The sequence below is a fragment of the Suillus bovinus genome (assembly GCF_016758785.1).
Source record: "Suillus bovinus strain UH-Sbo-P2 chromosome Unknown EDB93scaffold_2, whole genome shotgun sequence".
NCBI lineage: Eukaryota > Fungi > Basidiomycota > Agaricomycetes > Boletales > Suillaceae > Suillus > Suillus bovinus.
In genome coordinates this window covers 683,515-704,661 of record NW_024542058.1, presented here as the reverse complement: position 1 = coordinate 704,661, position 21,147 = coordinate 683,515, and the positions used below count along the sequence as shown (strand labels likewise).

General features: G+C 46.0%; 5 protein-coding genes across 5 annotated transcripts; 1 reads left to right on the top strand and 4 right to left on the bottom strand.

Annotated features, from left to right (window-relative positions):
• Positions 1 to 1,879: 1,879 nt before the first annotated feature.
• EDB93DRAFT_1055562 (uncharacterized protein) lies at positions 1,880 to 2,355 on the bottom strand (the record flags this gene model as incomplete). Its single annotated transcript, XM_041444748.1, has 3 exons — positions 1,880 to 2,038; positions 2,099 to 2,260; positions 2,314 to 2,355. Coding segments are annotated over 3 exons (363 nt in total), but the record flags the coding sequence as incomplete, so codon positions are not given.
• A 1,187-nt stretch (positions 2,356 to 3,542) lies between these two features.
• EDB93DRAFT_1099794 (uncharacterized protein) lies at positions 3,543 to 4,416 on the bottom strand (the record flags this gene model as incomplete). The annotated part of the gene is made up of 2 exons (XM_041446946.1): positions 3,543 to 3,682; positions 3,999 to 4,416. The coding sequence occupies 2 exons, from the start codon at positions 4,414 to 4,416 to the stop codon at positions 3,543 to 3,545; spliced, it is 558 nt and encodes a 185-aa protein (XP_041313169.1).
• Positions 4,417 to 10,116: 5,700 nt separating this feature from the next.
• Positions 10,117 to 12,896, top strand: EDB93DRAFT_1237560 (uncharacterized protein; the record flags this gene model as incomplete). Its single annotated transcript, XM_041451428.1, has 9 exons — positions 10,117 to 10,322; positions 10,370 to 10,448; positions 10,497 to 10,814; positions 10,867 to 11,025; positions 11,056 to 11,220; positions 11,242 to 11,663; positions 11,758 to 12,038; positions 12,139 to 12,567; positions 12,619 to 12,896. The coding sequence occupies 9 exons, from the start codon at positions 10,117 to 10,119 to the stop codon at positions 12,894 to 12,896; spliced, it is 2,337 nt and encodes a 778-aa protein (XP_041313168.1).
• Positions 12,897 to 12,943: 47 nt separating this feature from the next.
• EDB93DRAFT_1099792 (uncharacterized protein) lies at positions 12,944 to 14,648 on the bottom strand (the record flags this gene model as incomplete). The annotated part of the gene is made up of 9 exons (XM_041446945.1): positions 12,944 to 13,059; positions 13,205 to 13,238; positions 13,295 to 13,431; positions 13,485 to 13,636; positions 13,706 to 13,730; positions 13,781 to 13,866; positions 13,954 to 14,029; positions 14,059 to 14,202; positions 14,579 to 14,648. The coding sequence occupies 9 exons, from the start codon at positions 14,646 to 14,648 to the stop codon at positions 12,944 to 12,946; spliced, it is 840 nt and encodes a 279-aa protein (XP_041313167.1).
• Positions 14,649 to 15,041: 393 nt separating this feature from the next.
• Positions 15,042 to 16,949, bottom strand: EDB93DRAFT_1099791 (uncharacterized protein; the record flags this gene model as incomplete). Its single annotated transcript, XM_041446944.1, has 6 exons — positions 15,042 to 15,168; positions 15,242 to 15,296; positions 15,354 to 15,441; positions 15,786 to 15,830; positions 16,027 to 16,221; positions 16,425 to 16,949. The coding sequence occupies 6 exons, from the start codon at positions 16,947 to 16,949 to the stop codon at positions 15,042 to 15,044; spliced, it is 1,035 nt and encodes a 344-aa protein (XP_041313166.1).
• Positions 16,950 to 21,147: the final 4,198 nt, after the last annotated feature.

Below are 21,147 nucleotides of genomic sequence, written 5' to 3'. Positions count from 1 at the left end.
AGTATATCGAACCTTGCAGACTGCAGGGCAAGGTCAAGTGCATCGCCTTTGCCACTGAGTGCCTCAAGCAACTTTGGGCCAGTCATATCAAGCTCCACTGGTGACTCTTCGGCCTTGACATCCAGTAGCCCACCAAATGTAGACACAAAACTTGATTCAACAAGCCCAAAATGTTCCTCAGACAGGGTTTCAATGAGCTCTGGCAGGCAACATGTGCTGGTAGCCTTTTCTTCAAGCCAGAGGTAGTTGAATTGCTTCGCAATCCTGTTGACGAGGTGAACATGATGAGAGCCATGAGTTGACGCAATGAAGTCTGATTTTCTTGCCCTTGAAAAGGCAACATGAATGTTTCATTGAAGAACGAAGTCGTAGCAAAGGCTTGTGAAGGTCACAATACTGCTCATGTGTGCATGCTGGAGTGAGTTCCAGCCTTTGTGAGACCCCTCCACATGGCTTCCATCTGTTCGTATGTCCTGCTGACGTTCAAGGCAGCCTTTCCATACATGTTTGAGCTGTTCCTCATGAACCTGACATTGATGTTAGCGTGAAATAGTATTTCATGGGACAAGTACTCACTCTGCATGCCCCTGCTGACCAAACTGTGCCTTCGCATGCCCATCTCTCAAATGCTGAGGTGAGTCTTGTCTCCTGCTCCGTTTGATCCCAGTACTTCGCAGGATTCCTGCCTTCAGCATGTGTCTGCAGGATACAGGCCAAGATTTCCGCAATTACCTCTTTCCGGTGGGGATTCTTGGAGGGATTAAGGATTACAGTTGCATACCTTGCTTAGAATTAGCTTGTAGATTGTTAGAGGCAAAGGAAAATGTACTTGCCTCATAATGAAATGCCAGACATCAAGCTTCATGGTAGCATCCGGGAAGACAACATTCACAGCGCTGCAGACATGGCAGCAGTTGTCGGCAACAAATACTTCAGGTGGAGGGATGTCAAGAGCCTCACAGCGTATCTTGAGGCCTTCAACATCAGAAAAAATACCCTTGACTACAGGGTACTATATAGTCGCTGTAGTACCTGTAGTGCAATGTGTCAAGTCCCTTCTACATGCAGCTACATAGGCACATGACTCACTATATAGTGCTATGGGAACCACTTGTAGCTTGTCGTAGCAAGCTACAGGTTGCAATAACTGACACTAGTAAGACCTTGTAGTCGTTTCGCTTTTGACCATAGCTTGTCGTAGCAAGCTACAGGCTGCAATAACCAACACTAGTAGGACCTTGTAGTCATTTTGCTTTTGACTGTAGCTATCTACAGGCTGCAATAACTAATGCTCATAGGACCTTCGTTTCGCTTTTTTGAGCTACAGGAACTGATCTATGCCACTGACCGAAATCAACAAAACTGAATATAATTTAGCGCATAGCACACAAAAATGTATATAGTACCCAAGATATTGACACAGCAGCCTCATGAAAGGCCAATTATCACCTGCTTCTACACTTCCATGATCTTGCACCTCCCCTTTCATGCTTTTGTAGTCTCCTGCTCATACTCTCGAATCGCATCATTGAATATATTATCGGTGAAGCCAGTGGGAGTAGCCTGAGCTGCCTGGAGTGTATTCACACCAGCATGGAGTCTTCCCAACAACATCAGTCACAATAATGAACAACAGTGGTTAGGAACGTACCGAGCAACATCAAGGATAGTGTCAGTGATTTTACCAAGTAGTTTGTAAGCAGAAGTATGCTTGTCAAAGCACTGCAAGAAGCTGAGGTGAACCTGGTAGATGGGAGAATAGGTAGCTGCCAAGAATTTAATGTCTTCCTTGACTCCGGTTATCCACTCATTGATGCAACATTCGATCTGTCAGATCTCACAAGTCAGTTGCGACATCAATACTGGATTGTTTGAACACACTCACAGCCATGAGTATAAGCGCAATAATTTCAACTAGTAAAGGCTCGAAATATTTACTGTGAATAACACCCTCATCACTGCGGTTCATAAACCACATGTCATTCACTGCTGACTGTATCAATTCCATTTTGTAAATGCCACGTTTCATCTCCCAGTCCTGTTACTCTGCCAGTCAGACATTCACCAATGGTGGACCAAGTTGAAATGAGTAACACACCTTAAAAACAAAGCACAATCCATCCTTCAGTGATTCTGCCAGGTCACAATTTTGTTTAATGCCCACTGTTGATTGACTTGTGCGGAAGCCAAAGAATGATGCCATGAGTGTCCGCATTTTGGTTTTGAGTTCCTCATGCACATGTGAAGTGCGCCTTGTCATCTGCACAACATATAACATCAATCAGGGTAGGATATTACAAAGGGACTACTTACCATCTTGACCAGCGAAGGAGTGAGTTGAACCATTAGGTCTGCTAAGTTAGATGCCTCACGCCATGCCTCCTTGGCCAGCTTCATCTCAACAATAAGTGTTTCAGGAAAGAAATCTTGTGTTACGATTAGACAGCAATAGATAGATATTGCAGTAGCAAGCAAATCCTTAGTGAGCTCGTCAAAATCACTAGCCTTCAATTGTTGGTGTGATCCATTTAATGCTTTCATGATTTTTGGCCTGGTTTCTTCAACAGCAGTGTCTTGCAGTTGGCACTTGGTCCTGACAACCAGTGGTGAGGAGTCGCTGTCACTGTGATCCTCGCTCTCAGTGTCATCACTGCTGCTGTCACCACTGAGCGTTGTGGGTCTTGCAACAGTCACAGAAGCTGACAAATGTGTGTTAGTGTTGGAGATGTACATAACTTAAGCTACAGTACCTTTGTGTGGCTTACTGGTAGGTGAGAAAGACTTCGGAGCTGAGACAACTGGAGGAGTTTTGCTTGCACTGAACATGAGTGCACACTGCATAGATACCTTAGTGTGTACAGAGTGATCTAAGAACTACCATGTTGTGAGCAATGCGGCACCCAGGAGAATGAGACACGATACTGACCATGTTTTCTTCATCCCTGTCAATATTGCTGTGCAGCTCAGTGGGCTCAGTGTTGAACTCTTCGGGATTTTTTTGGTATGCAGCACGCAAAGCCTTCAATTTATGTTTCTCCGTCTTTGCCTGTAAGTCTTTGTGGCGGTCTTCTCCTTGATGAGATTATGAGACTGTTGAGCAGAAGTGTGTCAGACACATTGAGCAGGAACATCAAGCTAAGTCCTACTTATGTCTGTAAGTCTCTCGTTCAGTTGGTCAGTGTTTCTGACTGCTTGCAGTGCATCCTGCAGTTGACTCCATCTCAGTGCATAGGTCCTCCTGCACCTTCAAAATTGACTTTTTGGCCGGATTCTTCGAGTTTGCTTTCGCCGCCATGATTATAGGTAAGTAACAATGACAACAAAATAATAGACAGACATGCCTTTAAAACCCTGCTGCGGTGTGCAATCAACAAACAATTTTTGAGTTTTGTTGACTTGAATGTTAAAGTTTCATCTAACTGAGCGGCGTCAATATAACAGCATAAGAGGGACAGATCGACTTTTATTTTAACCCAGAGATGGATACCAAAGTTGTACAAAGGTAGGATACTCGACTATAGGCGATAACAGATGCTGATGCCTTAGCAGGGCTGTTGCTCCTCCAAGTCGTCCCTTTCATGTGGTTCATACTCCAGGGCAGGCCAATGGGGGTCCTGAGGTCCTGTATCAATTGCCACCATTTCGTCAAACACCTGGACCCATCCAAGCATCTCAGACTTACCTTCAAACACTTATATTAGAACACTGGGATGCTGAGATAAGGCACTGTGAAGAGGCATGCAAAGCACAACTCTTAGAGCGCATCCAGGGTCCTAATACTCACCAAACCTTTGTGCGGGAGATGATAGTTTTGCATTGGAACGTAGAGAAGAAGCATTGCGAGGAGGCATGCAAAGTCCAATTGTTGGAGCTGCTACTTGCAGCTCATGGCATCACTACTCTAGTTTAGTCAGTTTTATCAGTTGTAATTCAGGCAAGAATGATGGCACACATGTAGGCACCAGGCAATCTTGTGGGTTCTTAGAAGAAAATTTTACCATCAATGGTGGAGGGCGGTTTGACCATTGAGGGCAGCAGGCAATCTTGTGGGTTCTTAGAAGAAAATTTTACCACTGATGGCGGTTTTACCACTGATGGCGGTTTTACCACTGATGGCGGTTTTACCACTGATGGCGGTTTTACCACTGATGGCGGTTTTACCACTGATGGCGGTTTTACCACTGATGGCGGTTTTACCACTGATGGCGGTTTTACCACTGATGGCGGTTTTACCACTGATGGCGGTTTTACCACTGATGGCGGTTTTACCACTGATGGCGGTTTTACCACTGATGGCGGTTTTACCACTGATGGCGGTTTTACCACTGATGGCGGTTTTACCACTGATGGCGGTTTTACCACTGATGGCGGTTTTACCACTGATGGCGGTTTTACCATTGATGGCAGTTTGACCATCGAAGGCGGTAGGCAATCTTGTGGGTTCCTAGAAAATTTTTTTACCATTGACTGTGGTTTGACCATCAAAGGCGGTAGGCAATCATTCCTAGAAGAAAATTTTACCATCAACGGCAGTGTTGCCAGGGCTAATGATAAGTGCCCTGCCCTAGTGGGTGGTGTTGCCAGGGCTGACGATAAGCACCCTACCCTAGTTTAGTCAGTTTAGTCAGTTGTAATTCAGACAAGAATGATGGTGCACATGTAGGTTGCAGGCAATCTTGTGGGTTCTTAGAAGAAAATTTTACCATCAATGGTGGAGGGCGGTTTGACCATCGAAGGCGGCAGGCAATCTTGTAGGTTCTTGGAAGAAAATTTTACCATTGATGGTGAGAGCTCAGGGTGAGGGCAGTGAAAAATGAAATGTTGCCTCAGTGGGTTGTGTTGGTGTGTGGGGTCATGTAGTGTTGTGTGTTGTGGCATCAACGGTACTAGTAAGTAGTTGCAGTAATGACAGAGCACTGGACGGACAAACCATGCCTCTACAAACCATACCTCACTGTGTATTCTGCGGCAAGGTAACAACAACATGCGAAGGTCTCAAGAGACACGTCACAGGACATCCTGAATGTCAAAGGCACACCACACTGTTCGTTAGTTCTTGACTTCTGTGCCGTATGGCACTTCCGCTCGTCGATCCTCCAGTACTACATTACCTAAGCATCTCCTGCAGGTATATACACTGTCATGCTCCTCACTAACACCTCAGTATTGTTTTCCTGACTTTACTGAGCACTCGTTCTCGCTAGCACCTACAGGTTATGAGCCCTGAGCTCTAATCAGCTCAAAACAATAGATGAAGTGATGAGTACACTCACTTTTAATAAAGCACAGAACCTCATTGCGAACAATGGGAAAGTTCAAACATATTCCTGAATTAACAGGTTCGGACAATTATCCGAGCTGGCAACGAGCAGTAGAACTTGTGTTAGTTGGAGAGGGATTATGGAACCACTGTAGTAGTGGAACCAATCCTTTAGACTACGCTGAGTTTGCCAGCACAATACCTATCCCAGCCAATCCCACCACGCCTACCGCTGCTGAAGCTGTCAGCATCAAGGAATGGCTAAATGAGGATGCGCAAATGAAGGTGGTCATTGGCCGCAGACTCTCCCCAGTAGTCCAGAATATACTTGGCAAAAAGCTAACGGCTCGTCAGCAATGGGAACTTCTACAGAAACACTTTGCGCGCCTAGACATTACCTCCCAATATGAACTCCGAGCCCTCCTCTTCAGAGAGAGACTCAAGGATGCTGAGGATGCAGCACACTACCTCAGGGCCTTCGAGAATGGCTGTCGACAGTTTGCTGAAATAGGTGTGACCTTCACCAATGAGGAAAGCATCTTCAAGCTCCTCAACAGACTCCCAGATACACCTCAGTGGGTCGTTTTTTGCAGCCTCACCATGAACGCCTACAAAATCTCTCCGTCATCGACCTCTGGCTCAGTCACATTGCCTATACTCACCTTCAATGAAGTGGCAACGTCCTTCACTGAGGAGGCAAACTGTCAGAATGGGAAGCTGATGCTTCAAGCTAGACCAGGATCAGAGTACACTAATGCAGTGACCAACTCACCTCAACGCTCAAATGAACAACAGGTGGTCAACCTGGCAACTGGAGTGCGCATCCATAGGAACAATCTGAAGGGTGTAGCATGTGAGAATCCAGCATGCAATGGCCTCCCTAGATCATTGATGCACGACCGGGATCACTGCTTGCAACCTGGGGGAGGAATGGAGGGAAAGGCTCCCTGGAGTCAGCGTGCAGAACAAGGTAACAAGAAGAAAGAAGTCACCGCCACAGCTACAGAAAAGCCTGCTGCTAATCCCACTACTCCATCACCCACTGAAACATCTGCCTTAGCCACTTCCTCTACCCATCATCGTGATTGGTCCCGTGCAATGATAGAAGAACTCCATCCTGAGTCGATGCCAGAAGGGGTTGACATCACGTGCATCAGCAGCCAAGTACTGTCAACCATCCTGGACTCCGGAATGATGTCAACACTCATAATGGATAGGAAGTACTTTTGGACTTACAACTCTAGCACCCAGGTCACGATTAAGACAGTGAACCACAGCAAACTCATCACTTCCAGGCGAGGTGACTGTGTTGCAGACCTCATGGTCAATGGATGCACTCAACATATTTGCCTCAGCAAATGTCTGCATGCCCCCAGCACAATGGTTAACCTTTTGTCAGTAGGGCAAATGGTGACAAAAGGATGGGGTGTCATTTCTTACCTGAGCCACCATGTTGTCAGCTTACATATTGAGGTGAGAAGCTAGGTGATGTACCACTGGTGAGAAATCTGGTATACCTGGATTTAAGGTTCATTCCCCCATCTACGCCCACTCCCCATATTGAGATCTCAGCATTTGCCAAGGTTCCCCTGACATGGAACTTATGGCATGCCTGACTTGGTCATCCCAGCAGTGAAGCAGTAAAACACCTCCATCATTTTTCCACTGGCACAAAAGTTGACCCCACTCAACCATTACACACTTGCGAGCCCTGCATAATGGGCAAACATCCTCAGAAACCATACCCATCTTCCACTTCCCCACAAGCGTCCCATACCCTTGATCTGGTGCACTCAGACCTTTGCAGACCATTCCCAGTTGTGACTCCACACGGCAAACATCATTTCATCATTTTTCTTGACGATTACAGCAACTTGCTCAGCCTACAACTACTGGCTACTAAGTATCAAGTGTTGGAGGCCTGGGAGACTATCCGGAAGTGCTGGGAAGTTATGTCTGGTCGCAGGGTCAAGGTGTTCTGCTCTGATAATGGTGGAGAATTCATAGGCGCTTCCTTCACACAGGCCTTGATTTCCGCAGGCATCACGCATGAACTGTCTGTGCCATACTCACACCAGCAGAACAGCAAGGCAGAACATGCTCTTCATACTATTGAAGGTCGACTGTTCGCCATGTTGGAAACTGCAGGCTTACCGGCAACCCTGTGGGGGGAGGCTGCATTGACAGCGTGTTACTTATGGAACTGTAGTGAGTCCACCACTCTGGAACCAGGCATCACGCCTTTCGAGATATGGAACGGGCAGAAGCCTGACCTCTCCCACTTACGCATTTTTGGAGCACGCTGCTTTGCGTGGATTCCCTCAGAACTTCAAGTGAAGCTCAGACCACACTCATGCCACGCGATCTTCGTTGGGTACCCAGAGGGCACCAAGGGCTACTGCTTATGCAACAAAGACTCTGGAACCTTCTTTGTTGCCTGCATCATCATTTTTGACGAGAACTTACCCTCTATTGCTCACACTGAGTCAGACTCCGATGATAATGCCCCCATCAGTCAGACACCAACTACTCCAATTCCTCCACCTCCTGCAGTCCCCCTTCCATCTCCATCAGCACCTCAACCTCCTGCAGTTCTGCCTTGTCGCTCCGCTCGCCAACAAGTACTAACACCAGCTGGTCAGGCATTCACAGATGACATCGCGGCCTCTAAGGGCCACCTTCAGTCCCTGCGAGAGGCTTGCGCAGAACGAATGGGTCAGTTTCTACCCTCTCTCACTGAGGGGGTGACTTTACCACCTTTGGATGGCACTGCGAAGGACATTAGCAATGTTGAACCTAACGTTGACGTCCAAGAAGTTGAGGCTAATATTTGCATCAAGGAACAGGCACACATCGCTTTGCAAAGCAATCACAGATGGAATCCTGCCAGTCCTGACTACGACATGTCCATTCCCCTGTAACATACAATGAGGTGGTGAAATGGACTGACTGTGCGCAGTGGTTATCAGCGATGGAAGGGGAACTTGCCATCATGAAGGAGATGTGTGTTTATCAGCTGACAAAGTTGCTGGAGGGTTGCAAAGCGATAGGAAACCACTGGGTGCTAGAGTTTAAGGAGGATAATAAGGGAGGACTGGTATACAAGGCATGTTTGGTTGCCCAAGGTTTTTCTCAAATTCCAGGTGTTGACTATGGGGCAATGTTCGCCCTAGTCATCAAGATCATGTCCATTCACTTCATTGCCACCTTAGCATGCTGCAACGACTGGGACCTGGACACCTTCGACGCTCATTGTGCGTTCCTGTGGGGGGTGTTAAAAGAGGAGATCTATATGCATCGGCCCAAAGGATTTGAGGAGGGTGATTGGGCCTTACTCATGTGGCTAATGCTCTGTACAATCTATGGCTTGAAGCAGTCAGCTATGGAATGGTACGAGCAAGTGAGGGGAGTTATGGCAGAGCTAGATTTCACGCGATGTGCCATTGATCATGCTGTTTTCATTTATGACAAAACTACCAGTGGGACCGGCCACATCTTCTGCATTGTCGGATGATACATTGACAATGGCATGGGAACCTCCAACTCAAAGTCCTTCCTGGCCCATGTTAAGGGGAGCATTGCCAAACACTTTGGCATCAAAGATCTAGGGCCAATCCACAAGTTCCTCGGCATTCAGTTCGAACACTATCACTCCAGTCGTGATCTCTGGATTCACCAAGATGAGTACATCACATACCTCCTTGACAAATATGACCTTCTCGACTGCAACCTGGTACAACTACCTCTTGACCCCAAACATCCCTTCGGCCACGATGATGCCACTTACAACAATGTCCCAAACCTGCCCACCCATTATCGAAAGATAGTCAGAGAGTTACTCTATCTCACAGTCTGCATGCGTGCTGACATCGCCTTTGCTGTGAATGCTTTGGCCCAGCACTGTGCTCGACCCTCCCCCCATTTCTATGTGCCTGCTTTGTTATCTGAGTGGCACTGCCAATCTGCATTCGCACTTTGGGGGTGAACATGCAGATGAGGGCCTCCATGGGTACAGTGACGCTGACTGGGCAAGCTCACCTGATGATCGCCTATCCATTTCAGGATACACTTGGTTCTTCACGGCGGCCTGATCACACATGTCTTGAAGAAACAGACCATGCACACACTGCCCTCAACTGAGGCAGAATATATGGCTGTGACGCACACCCTCCAGGAGGGTATCTGGCTGAAGTCGTTATTCACGGAGCTGCACATCTCACTTCCTCTCCCAATTGTCCTACACATCAACAACACTGGAGCCATTTCACTGTCAAAAGAGGCTAAAAACCATGTCCATTTGAAGCACATCGACATTTGTTACCACTTCATCTGAGAACACATTGAGAATGGACTCTTCCTCCCTCAGTGGCTCCTGTTGTATCACAATGTCGTGGATGTACTCACAAAGGCCCTCCCTTGTCCATTGTTCTTGAAGCACTCCACTGGCCTACAGTTGGTATCTTGGTGAGGGGGTGTGTTGACACTCAATAGACTCTTACTCTTGATAGATGGACACTTTGTTTCCTTTTCCTTTACTATCTTGTTATCTTGATCACCTTCAATACCACACTGTTCATTGGTTCTTGACTTCTGCGCTGTATGGCACTTCCGCTCATCGATCCTCTGGTACTACATTACCTAAGTGTTTCCCACAGGTATATACACCGTCATGCTCCTCACTAACACCTCAGTATTGTTTTCCCGACTTTACTGAGGTATGTAGAACTGCCTGTATTTCATACATACTCCCACTGATGTATCCTAGCACTCATTCTCACTAGGTAGTCTATCAATATAGTATTGTTTTCCTGACTTTACTGAGCACTCGTTCTCGCTAGCGCCTACAGACTTTTCCCATGTTCACCCTCACCCGGACAGCAAAACTTGTTGTGTCACCATTGAAGAAGTTGAGGATGATGGTGGGACACAATTTGGGCATTATTTTGAACCTATACCAGATGCTGGATGGGCGCTGCGTGAGGGGGAGACTAAATTTGAAGGATATAGGAGATATCAAGAGGAAGATGGCGAGGATCCATGTTCTCCCTTTGAAGATGCATAAGTGCTCAAATGTGCAGCAAGGGGATCTCAAGATATATGACTCACTAGGGAAGAGTGGGATTTGGCCCAATGGCTCATTAAAAATGTTGGTCAGACATGGACTGAGGAGTTTTTGAAGTTACCGATAGTACATTGAAAGCATTGACTGAACTCACAATGTTGATATGATGACTAGACACAAAACCGTACGAAACTCTCATTTCATAACAACCGCTCATTCTTGCAGAAGATTGATGAACTTCCACATGGACCGGGACAGAGTTGCAGGAAGATTACTGTGTGTAGTAACCTTGAGGATGAGAATGGAGCACTGTTGCAAGAAGAGCTCGAACTTTGGAGCCGTGATCCTGTAGAGTGTGTCAAAGAGCTTATCGGCAACCCTTTCTTCAAGGAAGATATGGCCTACTCACCTGCCAGAGCATATGCAGACCGCACAGGGCAACATAGAGTGATTGACAAGATGTGGACGGCCGACTGGTGGGGCGAGACTCAAGTAAGACTGTTTGAGAGAGAACAACAAAGAAATGTACTGACCTTGTAAGCAGAAAGCCCTGCCCAAAGGTGCCATGATAGCACTGATTATTCTATTATTGGACAAAACCAGCTTATTGCAGTTCAAAGAAGACAAGTCAGCATGGTCTGTGTATATGTCTATTGGCAATATCACCAAAGCAAAAAGGTGTCAGGCATCGGCACGAGCCACAGTGTTTATTGGTTACTTACCTGCAGGAAAGCTAGAGTGCTTCACTTCTGATGCGCGCTCTCTGGCTGGATGCAGACTCTTTCATCATTGCATGGCCCTATTCCTCCATACTCTCATTGCTGCTGGACAAAACAGAGTCAAAATGATGTGTGTGGACTCGCTGGTTTGTCATGTCTACCCGATACTGGCTGCATATGTAGCCGATTTTCCCAAGCAGTGTTTGGTTTCCTATTGTAAAGAGAATTGGTGTCCCAAGTGTCTGGTGGCAGCGAATGAGCGAGGCAATGGATTTGAGTCTGCAATGCGCGATCCAGAGTCAACAAAAGATATTCTAGAAAGGCGCAATATTGGTCAGCATCCTCCAGAATTTGAGGAGAATGGTCTACGTGCAGTTTATAAACCATTCTGGGCCGAAATGCCTCATGCCAACATTTTCCTGGCTTTCACCCCCAATCTTTTGCATCAAATCTATAAAGGTGTGTTTAAAGACCACCTCATGAAGTGGTGCATCAATATTATCAGGGAAGATGTGATGGATGCGCGATTCAAGGCCATCCCAGATTATCCAGGACTCTGTCACTTCAAGAAAGGTATTTTGACTGTGAAACAATGGACAGGAAGTGAGCATAAAGAGATGCAGTGAGTGTTTATTGGCTTACTTACCGGAGCAGTGCCTAGGTGTGTGTGTGATGAGTCATTGAAGATGGTTGTTTGTTGATGTCGTGCTGCACAGTCATGTCTTGGTAGTTGTGCAATCAATTCTTGACTTATTCTATTATGCCTGGCTCCAAATTCACACAACTGACATGCTCAAAGCCCTACAAACTGCCTTGGGAGTCTTTCATGTGAATAAAGATGTCCTGAAAGAACTCGCCATTCGAGAACATTTCAATATACCAAAACTACATCAACTCACTCATTACGTCCAGTCGATCATGTTGTTTGGTGCAGCTGATGGCTTTAACACCGAGCTTCCTGAGCGCTTGCACATTGATTTTGCAAAGGACACTTACTGTGGAAGAACAGATGATTTTATGGCTTCAACATCAGGAAGCAGTGTTTTTGCGTGGTGTGTACCTGAATTGGATATCACAATAGCTTCCCCTGCCAGCAGGTCACACAGAGCATCATTCCTTCAACTCGGACTTGGACTTGGAAGAAAAAGAGGCTGCATCTCCCAACTTGAACACAATGACAACAGGGCACACCCTCGCAAAGGTTCTGGCACATCCTCACCAGACAGTCGAAAAGATTGTGACAGCGCATGGTGCTATCGATTTTCTCTCTGCTCTGCAAACTTTCCTGTGCAAGAACCTTCCACATATCACCATCGTACCTGGCATTCATGACCATTTCAATATTTATCGTCAAGTGGTCATCGAGGCACCACCAGATCAACGAGTGAGCAACACTCCCAACCGGTGGCATGTTAGAGCAAGGCCAGAAGTGGTAGCATCTGGCTGTAAGCCTGGTTGCCCTGCTTGTTTTGACATGGCATTGATCTCAGATGGGCCTCGGTCTTTGCCCTTGCACACTCTTGAAGGTATTTTTTTTGGACTTGTTGACGCTTATATTTGACTGTGATGTGTTGCAGGTGTGCAAGTAGCTCAGGTTCGTGCTATACCTTTCAGACATCCAGACCCTTCCTCTCGATTGCAACAAGTCTCTTGCTTGACACGCCAACTCCACCGCAATGCTGCTGTCATCCACGTTGATGAAATCGTACAACCGTGTCACCTAATACCGAAGATGGGACAATCAGTGGATATGACATTGAGAAGTGGAAATGCATATGAGGCAGCAAATGATTTTTATTTTAATCAATTCATTGATGGTGAGATATTTGGCATGTCTGTCATAAATAGTTTGTAGTAAGTATATAGTGTCATGCATCAGGTGCAACCTGTAGCCATATGCAGTCACTTGTTTGCCTGACTAAGTTCCATAGCTGCGTGTAGTGAAGCCAGGTGCAACCTGTAGTCATCTGCAGTCACTTTTTTTGCCTGACTGAGTTCTATAGCTGCCTGTAGTGAAGCTTTGCGCTACATAGTACTACATAGCTCGAAATAGTATCGCACATGCCTATATATTGCTACAGCACCTACAAGTGCCTACATAGTGCTATATAGCTGCCACCAGGACTACGGAAATATAGTGTTTTTCCTGATGAAGGAGCTCACTTATTTCAGCATTTGACTGGGCATGACAGAAGCACTAATGTAGTAATCCAAGTCAGCTGTATTAGTCTAGGTTTGTGAAAGATGACTTACCCAGCCCACAATCTCGTTATTCTCATTCATCAGACTTATAATCCCTCCCTTCAGGACCTTCGACTTCTGTTTCTCTTGGTTAGTTATGGTTGCCTTCATAGCAGCATGGAATGTGTTGTCGAACGAAATGCTTATGCCTGCTCAGCACACAAGGTGAGTGTCAAGTGCTGATAGCAGAGAAATTTCTCACCAGAGAGAGTGCGAAGATATTCCTCTGACTCCCTTTCCTGCATTGCTGACACAAACTCCTGGAAGATCTTGCTGACCATGTCATGCGAGATTGGCCTTGCATTGTACTCCTTTATGTTGTAAGGATCCGAGAATGCCCGAAGTGGATTCAGGCTAAAGAAATCCATCCCATGTCATGTTGTTTGACGTGCTTTCCAAGCTTTAAGGTATTCCAGCTTCCACCTGTTGTACTCAGGTAAATGAAGTTCTTTGAAGGTGTGTTAGACTAGTGTTTGAGAAGTAGATAGTGCCACTCACGTTGGATGTTTTCAGCAAGAGTTCCTGCCATAGATGATGGGCACAACTCGATGACTAGGTCAAACAGCTCATGAGTAACAGCGCATCTGTAGAAAAATATCAGTACGTCTGCTGCCAGTGAATGTAACTTAGCCACTGAACATCAATCACCAGCCAAAATTCATCAAGCTTACCCAGAATGGACCAGTGGAACCAATTGCACCAGAAGTCTGGGTTTGTCATTGCGAAGCAGTGTCCCTTGAGGTTCATCTTTCGGTTGTTTAAGTTGTTATGCTCACACTTGCTTTCTAGACCCTTCTTACTTGTTGGATTATTCCTGCAACTCTCGCAGCAGAGCTGTGTGCCTATCGCTGCCTCATCAAGCATTAATCCATGAACATCCCGGGGACCAGTCCCAGTCCATCCATCCCACAAAACACCATCTGTACAATCACATCATGGACACCTTGCAAGCTCAGGGTGGTAGAATGGGTGTATGACATGAAGAGGCTTCAGGTATAAGACCTCTGGATTAATAGCAGGCTCAGACTGATTGCGCTTTTGGGCATGGAGGTACGATGGTGGCAGGAAATGAGGGTCAAGTATTGGAATCCTGCTGTCCAGGCATGGTCGGGTGAGTGCTTTCGCTGATCATGTTTGTGTCTTCTCTGAGAGGTAGTTGATGTACTCAACAACTTCAGCTTCCCATTCACACTGGCACCCGGGTCTTGGATTGGTCATGCATTTGGTATGTCCTGTCCATGTTTTTTCACCTATAGCCGGTCAGTATCAATATATGTTCTACATGCCAGTACTTACCACATCTTTCCAGTTTGCCTCGAAGTTTTTCTGCAAGTCTTTCGGTTCCAATGCTGACAGTAGTTTGCATAGTATGTCTGGTTCATACACAGACATCACTTATTGATTCATCTGAGGCAACTAGAGGGTGGCAACAGGAAGGATAGAGTGAAGGGCAGGCAGAGTGGCAATTAGGGGTCTCCTACCAGTGAACTTCACTCTTTGACCCTGAACTTTGACACGCACTACTAGTGTCCATCTTATACCCACATAATCATAACTATATTGTTTGTGCCAAATTGCCATTGCAAGAAATTTGTTATCAATCCTAATTGGTGGGAATGAACAAATTGAATTCAAACTAGTTACAAAACTAATTGTACTGCCGTATAGCTGATACTCAATGTCACCTGTACATCCTCAAAACATCTCTTGTTCCTCCAAGGCTCCTGGGGGACAAGCTGTCAAAGGAGGAAATACTGAGTCAGATGCCGAAACTGTCGATGTCCATGTGGACCATCAAATCCATGCTCAAGATATTGCGCGCTTTGCGCAGTTTGGGTATGACGAGCATGTCAAGCAACTTGCCACATGCTTGGGCTTTCAGGCAACTATAATTCAGAATGTGTACAAACATATCAGCAGCTTTAAACGAATGGAGAAAGTAATAAAGGCCATGCAAACCACTGCTTTGGAGTGTACCAAAGAAGAGATTGAAGAAGAGTTGGATGTGGAGGACCTGTATGCGGGGGAATGAGTTTGGTTTTGAGGTAAAGGAAGAAGTGAATTGACATACCTGATTCACCATATGTATTTAATGTCACAGTAGTACAACCGAAAATTCTGAGAGACAGAGCAGACAATCTGAGTTGCATAAGGACAACCTGTAAGGACAAATGGCAATTGTACATCACCAGTGACAATAACTACAAGCTTCCTCCCATTAATTCAAATGGTAGAAAGTAGGATTGCATGGACAGGTGCTGCCATTATTCGAACATAGAAAGTAGGATTGTATGGATGGGCACTGCCATTATTTGAACATAGAAAGTAGGATTGCATGGACAGGCACTGCCATTATTTGAACGTAGAGAGTAGGATTGTGTGGATGGGCACTGCCATTACTTGAACTTAGAAAGTAGGATTGCATGGATGGGATGTGCCAATTATATGTATGGGTGTTCCTGATGTCAGCCATTTGGAAGAGAGTAGAACTGCATGGACATACAGGTGCTCCTTTGGGATGATGAAGCATCTTGTAAAGCTTAAGGACCTGCAGGAAGTGAGCTGTCAGTGAAATTCACCAAGAAACCATACAATATTCCACTGAAGCTTAAATTAGTACAGAATCACGGCAACATAACTCACCTATTACTGCACCCAAGTGCATCTTCTCACGATACACAAGACTCCTGAGATGTTCATTTGAGTCAATACTGATAGGCAAGGAAAGATAGTCACAGACTCACCATCAACCCCTTCACAAGACCTCTGATTTCTGAGAGAGTGACCCCTTCGCAGCTTTCCCGCACGCCTGCAGCACATGGACCCCTTTGCATGACCATATTTTTGGTGTAAAATGTGCACTCATGTGACCTTGCTGACACATCTGTGACCCAGCGCATCCTAGTAGTAGTACGTGTCCTTGGTTTCAATGCACCAATCTGCAGCACAAAGACAATGAATTGTCTTTGCATCAAAAATACCTGCATCTAGGGACCGCCACTCGCAAGTACCGAAAGCACCACACAATGTCCTGATAAACTGGGAAATGACACTTGGGATTGCGTGTGATGTGCATTCATCAAGTTGAGATACCACCCTTGAAAAAGCACTGGTGTAGTGCAACGTTGTTAGCCTTGCATACCTCACACCACCACCCATTTTCATGCTTCTGGGTGTGGGGGTTGACACAACCTTTCTCAAAGGTAAAGACCATAGTCAAGTCAGCGCTGTGTTCATCCTTCTTGAGAGATTTATGGTCTTCACAATCCTGGTCACCAAGGTTTTTCGTTCTCTGGTAAGCTTCCTCATTCTCGTTCTCTTCTTTGTCATCCGTGAAATCCTCGAGTGGTGGGGCTTCTTCTTTGGTGTCCTCATCCTCATCCTCTTGGCTGCCAGTACCAGAAAATGCTTGCTTGGGTGCAGAGGCACCTCGAGGAGGTCCTGGAGCTGACAGTTTGACTGAATTACTGCTGGAAGTCTCACAGACCTTCTCTGTAGGTTTGACAGCACAACCTGAGCGACATATGAAAGAGCTGAGAGTGTCATTATGTGCGGGAGGGGGAGGGGGAGGGGGAGGAAGCATCAGAGTGTCATCATTGGCATCATTGTACCAATCAATCTTGCTGGCATCTTTCAGTGAACCATCAATGCAACGTGCGGAGGACATGGTGGCAGTGGTAGCAGGGAGTGAAAATGTCCAACTTATACAACAAGTAAGTATATTTTAACTAAATTCAAAATGACTGCGCACCATAAAGCCCCAATACACAAACATTCCACACCAGAAAACACCAGAGTGTGAAAGAATGCCAGAACAGCCTGAGCAGTGTGGTGAATCAAAAGTGCAGACAGTATGTCCTGAAATAAATGATATTAGAAGTTAGCAATGACAAACAGTGAACATGTTGTGAACATACCAGCACCTTGATAAGTTGCATTGCTGAAGAGACCAAGAGAAGAACATGGATGAGGACAATGTAGTTACTGCAAGTAGGCTAGAAGGGAGGGAAGACAGTAAACCGACAGGCAAGCACAATGCTTAAACAGAAAACCTTACCAAAAACATGAGGCTTCATTGCCGGTTCGAGAATCTAAGTTGGATAAAAATACATCAGGTTCAAACCAGTCCGGACATGTCTGGACCAGTTCACGTGCTCCAGGAAAATACCAGACCTCGGACCTATTAGGGGGTTCAGTCCAGCAGATATACTGGACCTGTGACTGAACCAATGGTCCAGTCCGCAAAGGTTCAAGTTCGAACCTAGGTTTGGGACTGGACTTCGGAGGCACTAGTAGAGCTTGTGCGCTGTACAGCTCTGTACAGATCATTCTGGTTTGCAGATGTAGGTATTGATACATTATACCTACAGGGTATGTGAATTTGGCACTTGGACAAAAGTAGCAGCCTCTAAGTGAACCGCACCATACTTATTTGTGCTTATTCAGTCATTTAAGTACATAAAGTAAATGTGAGAATTTCCTGATGGCATGACGGGAACGCATACCTATATATCCTTTTACATGGTGCACTCCTGGTCCTCATCAGGCTCCTACCCAACCACTGCTGCAAGGTTGAAGAAGGACTACTAGGGCGGGTTTGGGAGATCACGTGCTCGAGCAAAATTTCAATCCCAGCACAACCTTATTTCTTCAACCTCTCAGCAGTGGCTGGTGGATAACATTTGTAAACATTGTCAGCCACAGCGGCTAAACACTGCCGACACAGTGCAGAGTGTAAAAAATATACCTACTGAAAGCAATATATACATTAAATAAACTATTGTTTAAACTCGGGTTTGCGCAGCAGTTTTTCAAACTCTCCTCCTGCCTTCATCAGTTGTTCTGGACTGACTATCATGACCAGGTACTTCATGTCTTCGATATCCTGGCATCATAAACACTGTAGGTCACATAGTTTTTTGATGTAGAGCCAATACTCACATGAAAATTACTCCAGCTAGCCGTCTCTGCTGAAATTGATATACTTTGCATTCCAGCCTTTGAAAGTGAGTCCACATTCTGCTTTCCAAGTTGATTCAAAGGTGTGACAATGATCTGGAGACCTTTCTTCCAGAGAAGAGGCAACCAAAATGACATAATTTTCCCCAGTGATGTGCCAGCAATGCAGACTATATCACGGTCTTTCTAGAGAAAGGCTTTAGCAACTTTCATCTGCCAAAGACATGGCCGCTTGCCAAAATGCTTGAGAGCAAGTGCTTGTAAGTCACTGAAGCTAGGGGTTTCTGAGTCTGAATTGGAAGGTAGTTCAGTCATGCAGTTAAACAATTAATTTATTTAATGTATATATTGCTTTCAGTAGGTATATTTTTTATGCTCCACACTGTGTCAGCAGTGTTTAGCCGCTGTGGCTGACAATGTTTACAAATGTTATCCGCCAGCCACTGCTGAGAGGTTGAAGAAATAAGGTGGTGCTGGGATTGAAATTTTGCTTGAGCATGTGATCTCCCAAACCTGCCCTAGTAGTCCTTCTTCAACCTCGTGTTACAAGAACATCTAGACGCTTGGGCCCCTACCATTTTTCTCCTCATCCTCCTCATCTCCACCCTTGCATCACACCCTTACCCCGACCTTGCTCTTGTTATCCTTGTCATCCTCGCATTCCCCTTCGCCCTCTACCTGTCGCTCCAGCAGAGCCAGTACATTTGGCCGGACCCTTTCTCTGATGAAGCATACCCATGCTCCGTTCCACTTGTTGACTGATCCTATGGACAGTCCCCTTTACCCTTACTGTCTGGATGGTAACCTATGATACGATGCACACCACATTCCCTTTACCTTGTTTCCTTTCTTGATCTATGACTCAGTGTGCAGCCACACATTTGTACTTATATTTAGCTCCGCAGTTGCATGATTGTGCCCCTGCTTGTTTCACTTCCTGTTTCTGTTCTTTGACTCATTTCCTATCTGCACATTCTGGTTCACCTATGACTCACCTCGAATGTGCCTTCCTTTTCTAGTATCACCCTTTGACCAGTTCCCTTTCCGGTAGTACAAGTTATCATCCACTAATACATGTCCTCTCCTTTATATAAACTCGCTACCATGTATCTAGTTCCTTAACTTGAATCTACTTGGTTCTTGACCTCCTACTCCTAACAAGAGTGATTCCTTCTGCCTAGCCAGCAGTCTATATTCTACTTTCTTATCTGCTCATTGCGGATAAGTCTCTAGTCTCGATCTTTACTCATCGACTTCGTCATTGAGCAAAGCCCCTGTTATTAGTCGGACTTCTGTCCTTCTATTAACGCAGATCTTACGATTAACCTTCGGGTGTCGTAAGCCTTGGCAGATACGCTTATCGTTGAGCCCCACTTGACATAAGCTACCCGATTTGGACATAGGCGTTAAATCTTACTTGCCGAAGCCTCGCCAAGTAAGACCCCTAACCTTGGGCTAGCCCAAGGACGTCCTCAACTGTTGACGACACACGCTCTGTTTGAGCATTGCCAACAGATACTATCCAAGTTCGTAACACCTCGCAGTTGGGTAGGAGAGGCCCCCTGAAGCTCCCTATAAGGTCTGTCCATCTGGAACTCCCAAAACGGCCCTCAAAAATGCAACTTTTTGACTGTCAAAAATGCTAAGTCGGACAGAGGTCGGTGATCACGTGGTGTGACATTTCTGTGACCCCCGCCAAAGTGTGACAATTTCTCCGTTGTGCAGAATATATTCAAGTTAGTTCTATATTTCGAATTCAGCACATTTGCTGCACAAGATTTTCAGGAAGCATCATTATGAGAGTGTGGTGCTGGCATTGACAAAATCTATGGGACCACATCACTCGAAGTTGCTACACGACCTGCCCTGAAGTCCACCTGAACAGCTGAAACTACCCCAAAAATGCTAACTTCGGACAGACATCGGCCCTCATCGGCCTTCCAAAAGCCTCGAAAATGCTAAGTTCGGACAGAGATTTGGCCAATTTTCGGCCTCAAAAATGCTAAAATTCGGACAGACCTATGGGGGAGCTTCAGGGGGCCTGGTAGGAGCCTGGGTCCTCATCAGAACCTGATATCCGAAGAAGTTCTGTCTGCCGTGATGGCCGGACAAGATATACTAGGTGCAGGTGCACCACTCTATCTGGAGATAAAACCACACAGGTGCGCTTGGAGCCTTGTGGCGCAACATGTGTGTAAATCTCGCTCCCAAGCCATGGATAAACCTCTTATGCTGCTTGAGATTATAGATAATAATAGTTATACCGTCGTCGGCCGTGAGCAAACTTCCGATAAATCCAACCTTGCAGCTGGTCTGCAGTTCTCAGGGTTCAGCAGATTCACTGGCACTCCGCGGGCTGTCGATGACGATCTTGTACACACCCCTTGTCGGAAGATTGGTCATCTGAACATGACCCTGTAGGCTGGACGTACGAAGGCGGCCTCGCCAGTTCTCATACTGTCAAAGGATATGTTTTCATTTAAATTGATGTCAGATCTCAATTCACAATATCGTTTTCGCTCTGGTGCACTCGTAATGCATACAAATCAGCACCCCTGGGGTTTGATGGAATGACTCTTTTCGCTTCTAGTATCACATCTTCTTGTCTCGTCGTCTACTAGTATGCACTCAGCGACACAGTTATTTGGTTCTCTCTCGCAATCGGAAAATTCCGCCTCCGTGAATCTCCTTCATTCAACGTACTGCCGCTGTGGTCTTGCGCGAATCTCCTGAAGTCTTTAAACTTGTTTCCGCTTCACACGGATAGCGCAGAGCTCACTCACGACAACGGCAACCAATTCCGCTGGATTTCATTTGGAACAGCGTTCTTCCAGCAGGATACAAAGTATCCGCCATTGTCGAACGGTTTCACTGAAGATAGTTTGGGCTCTGCCACCGAGACCTAC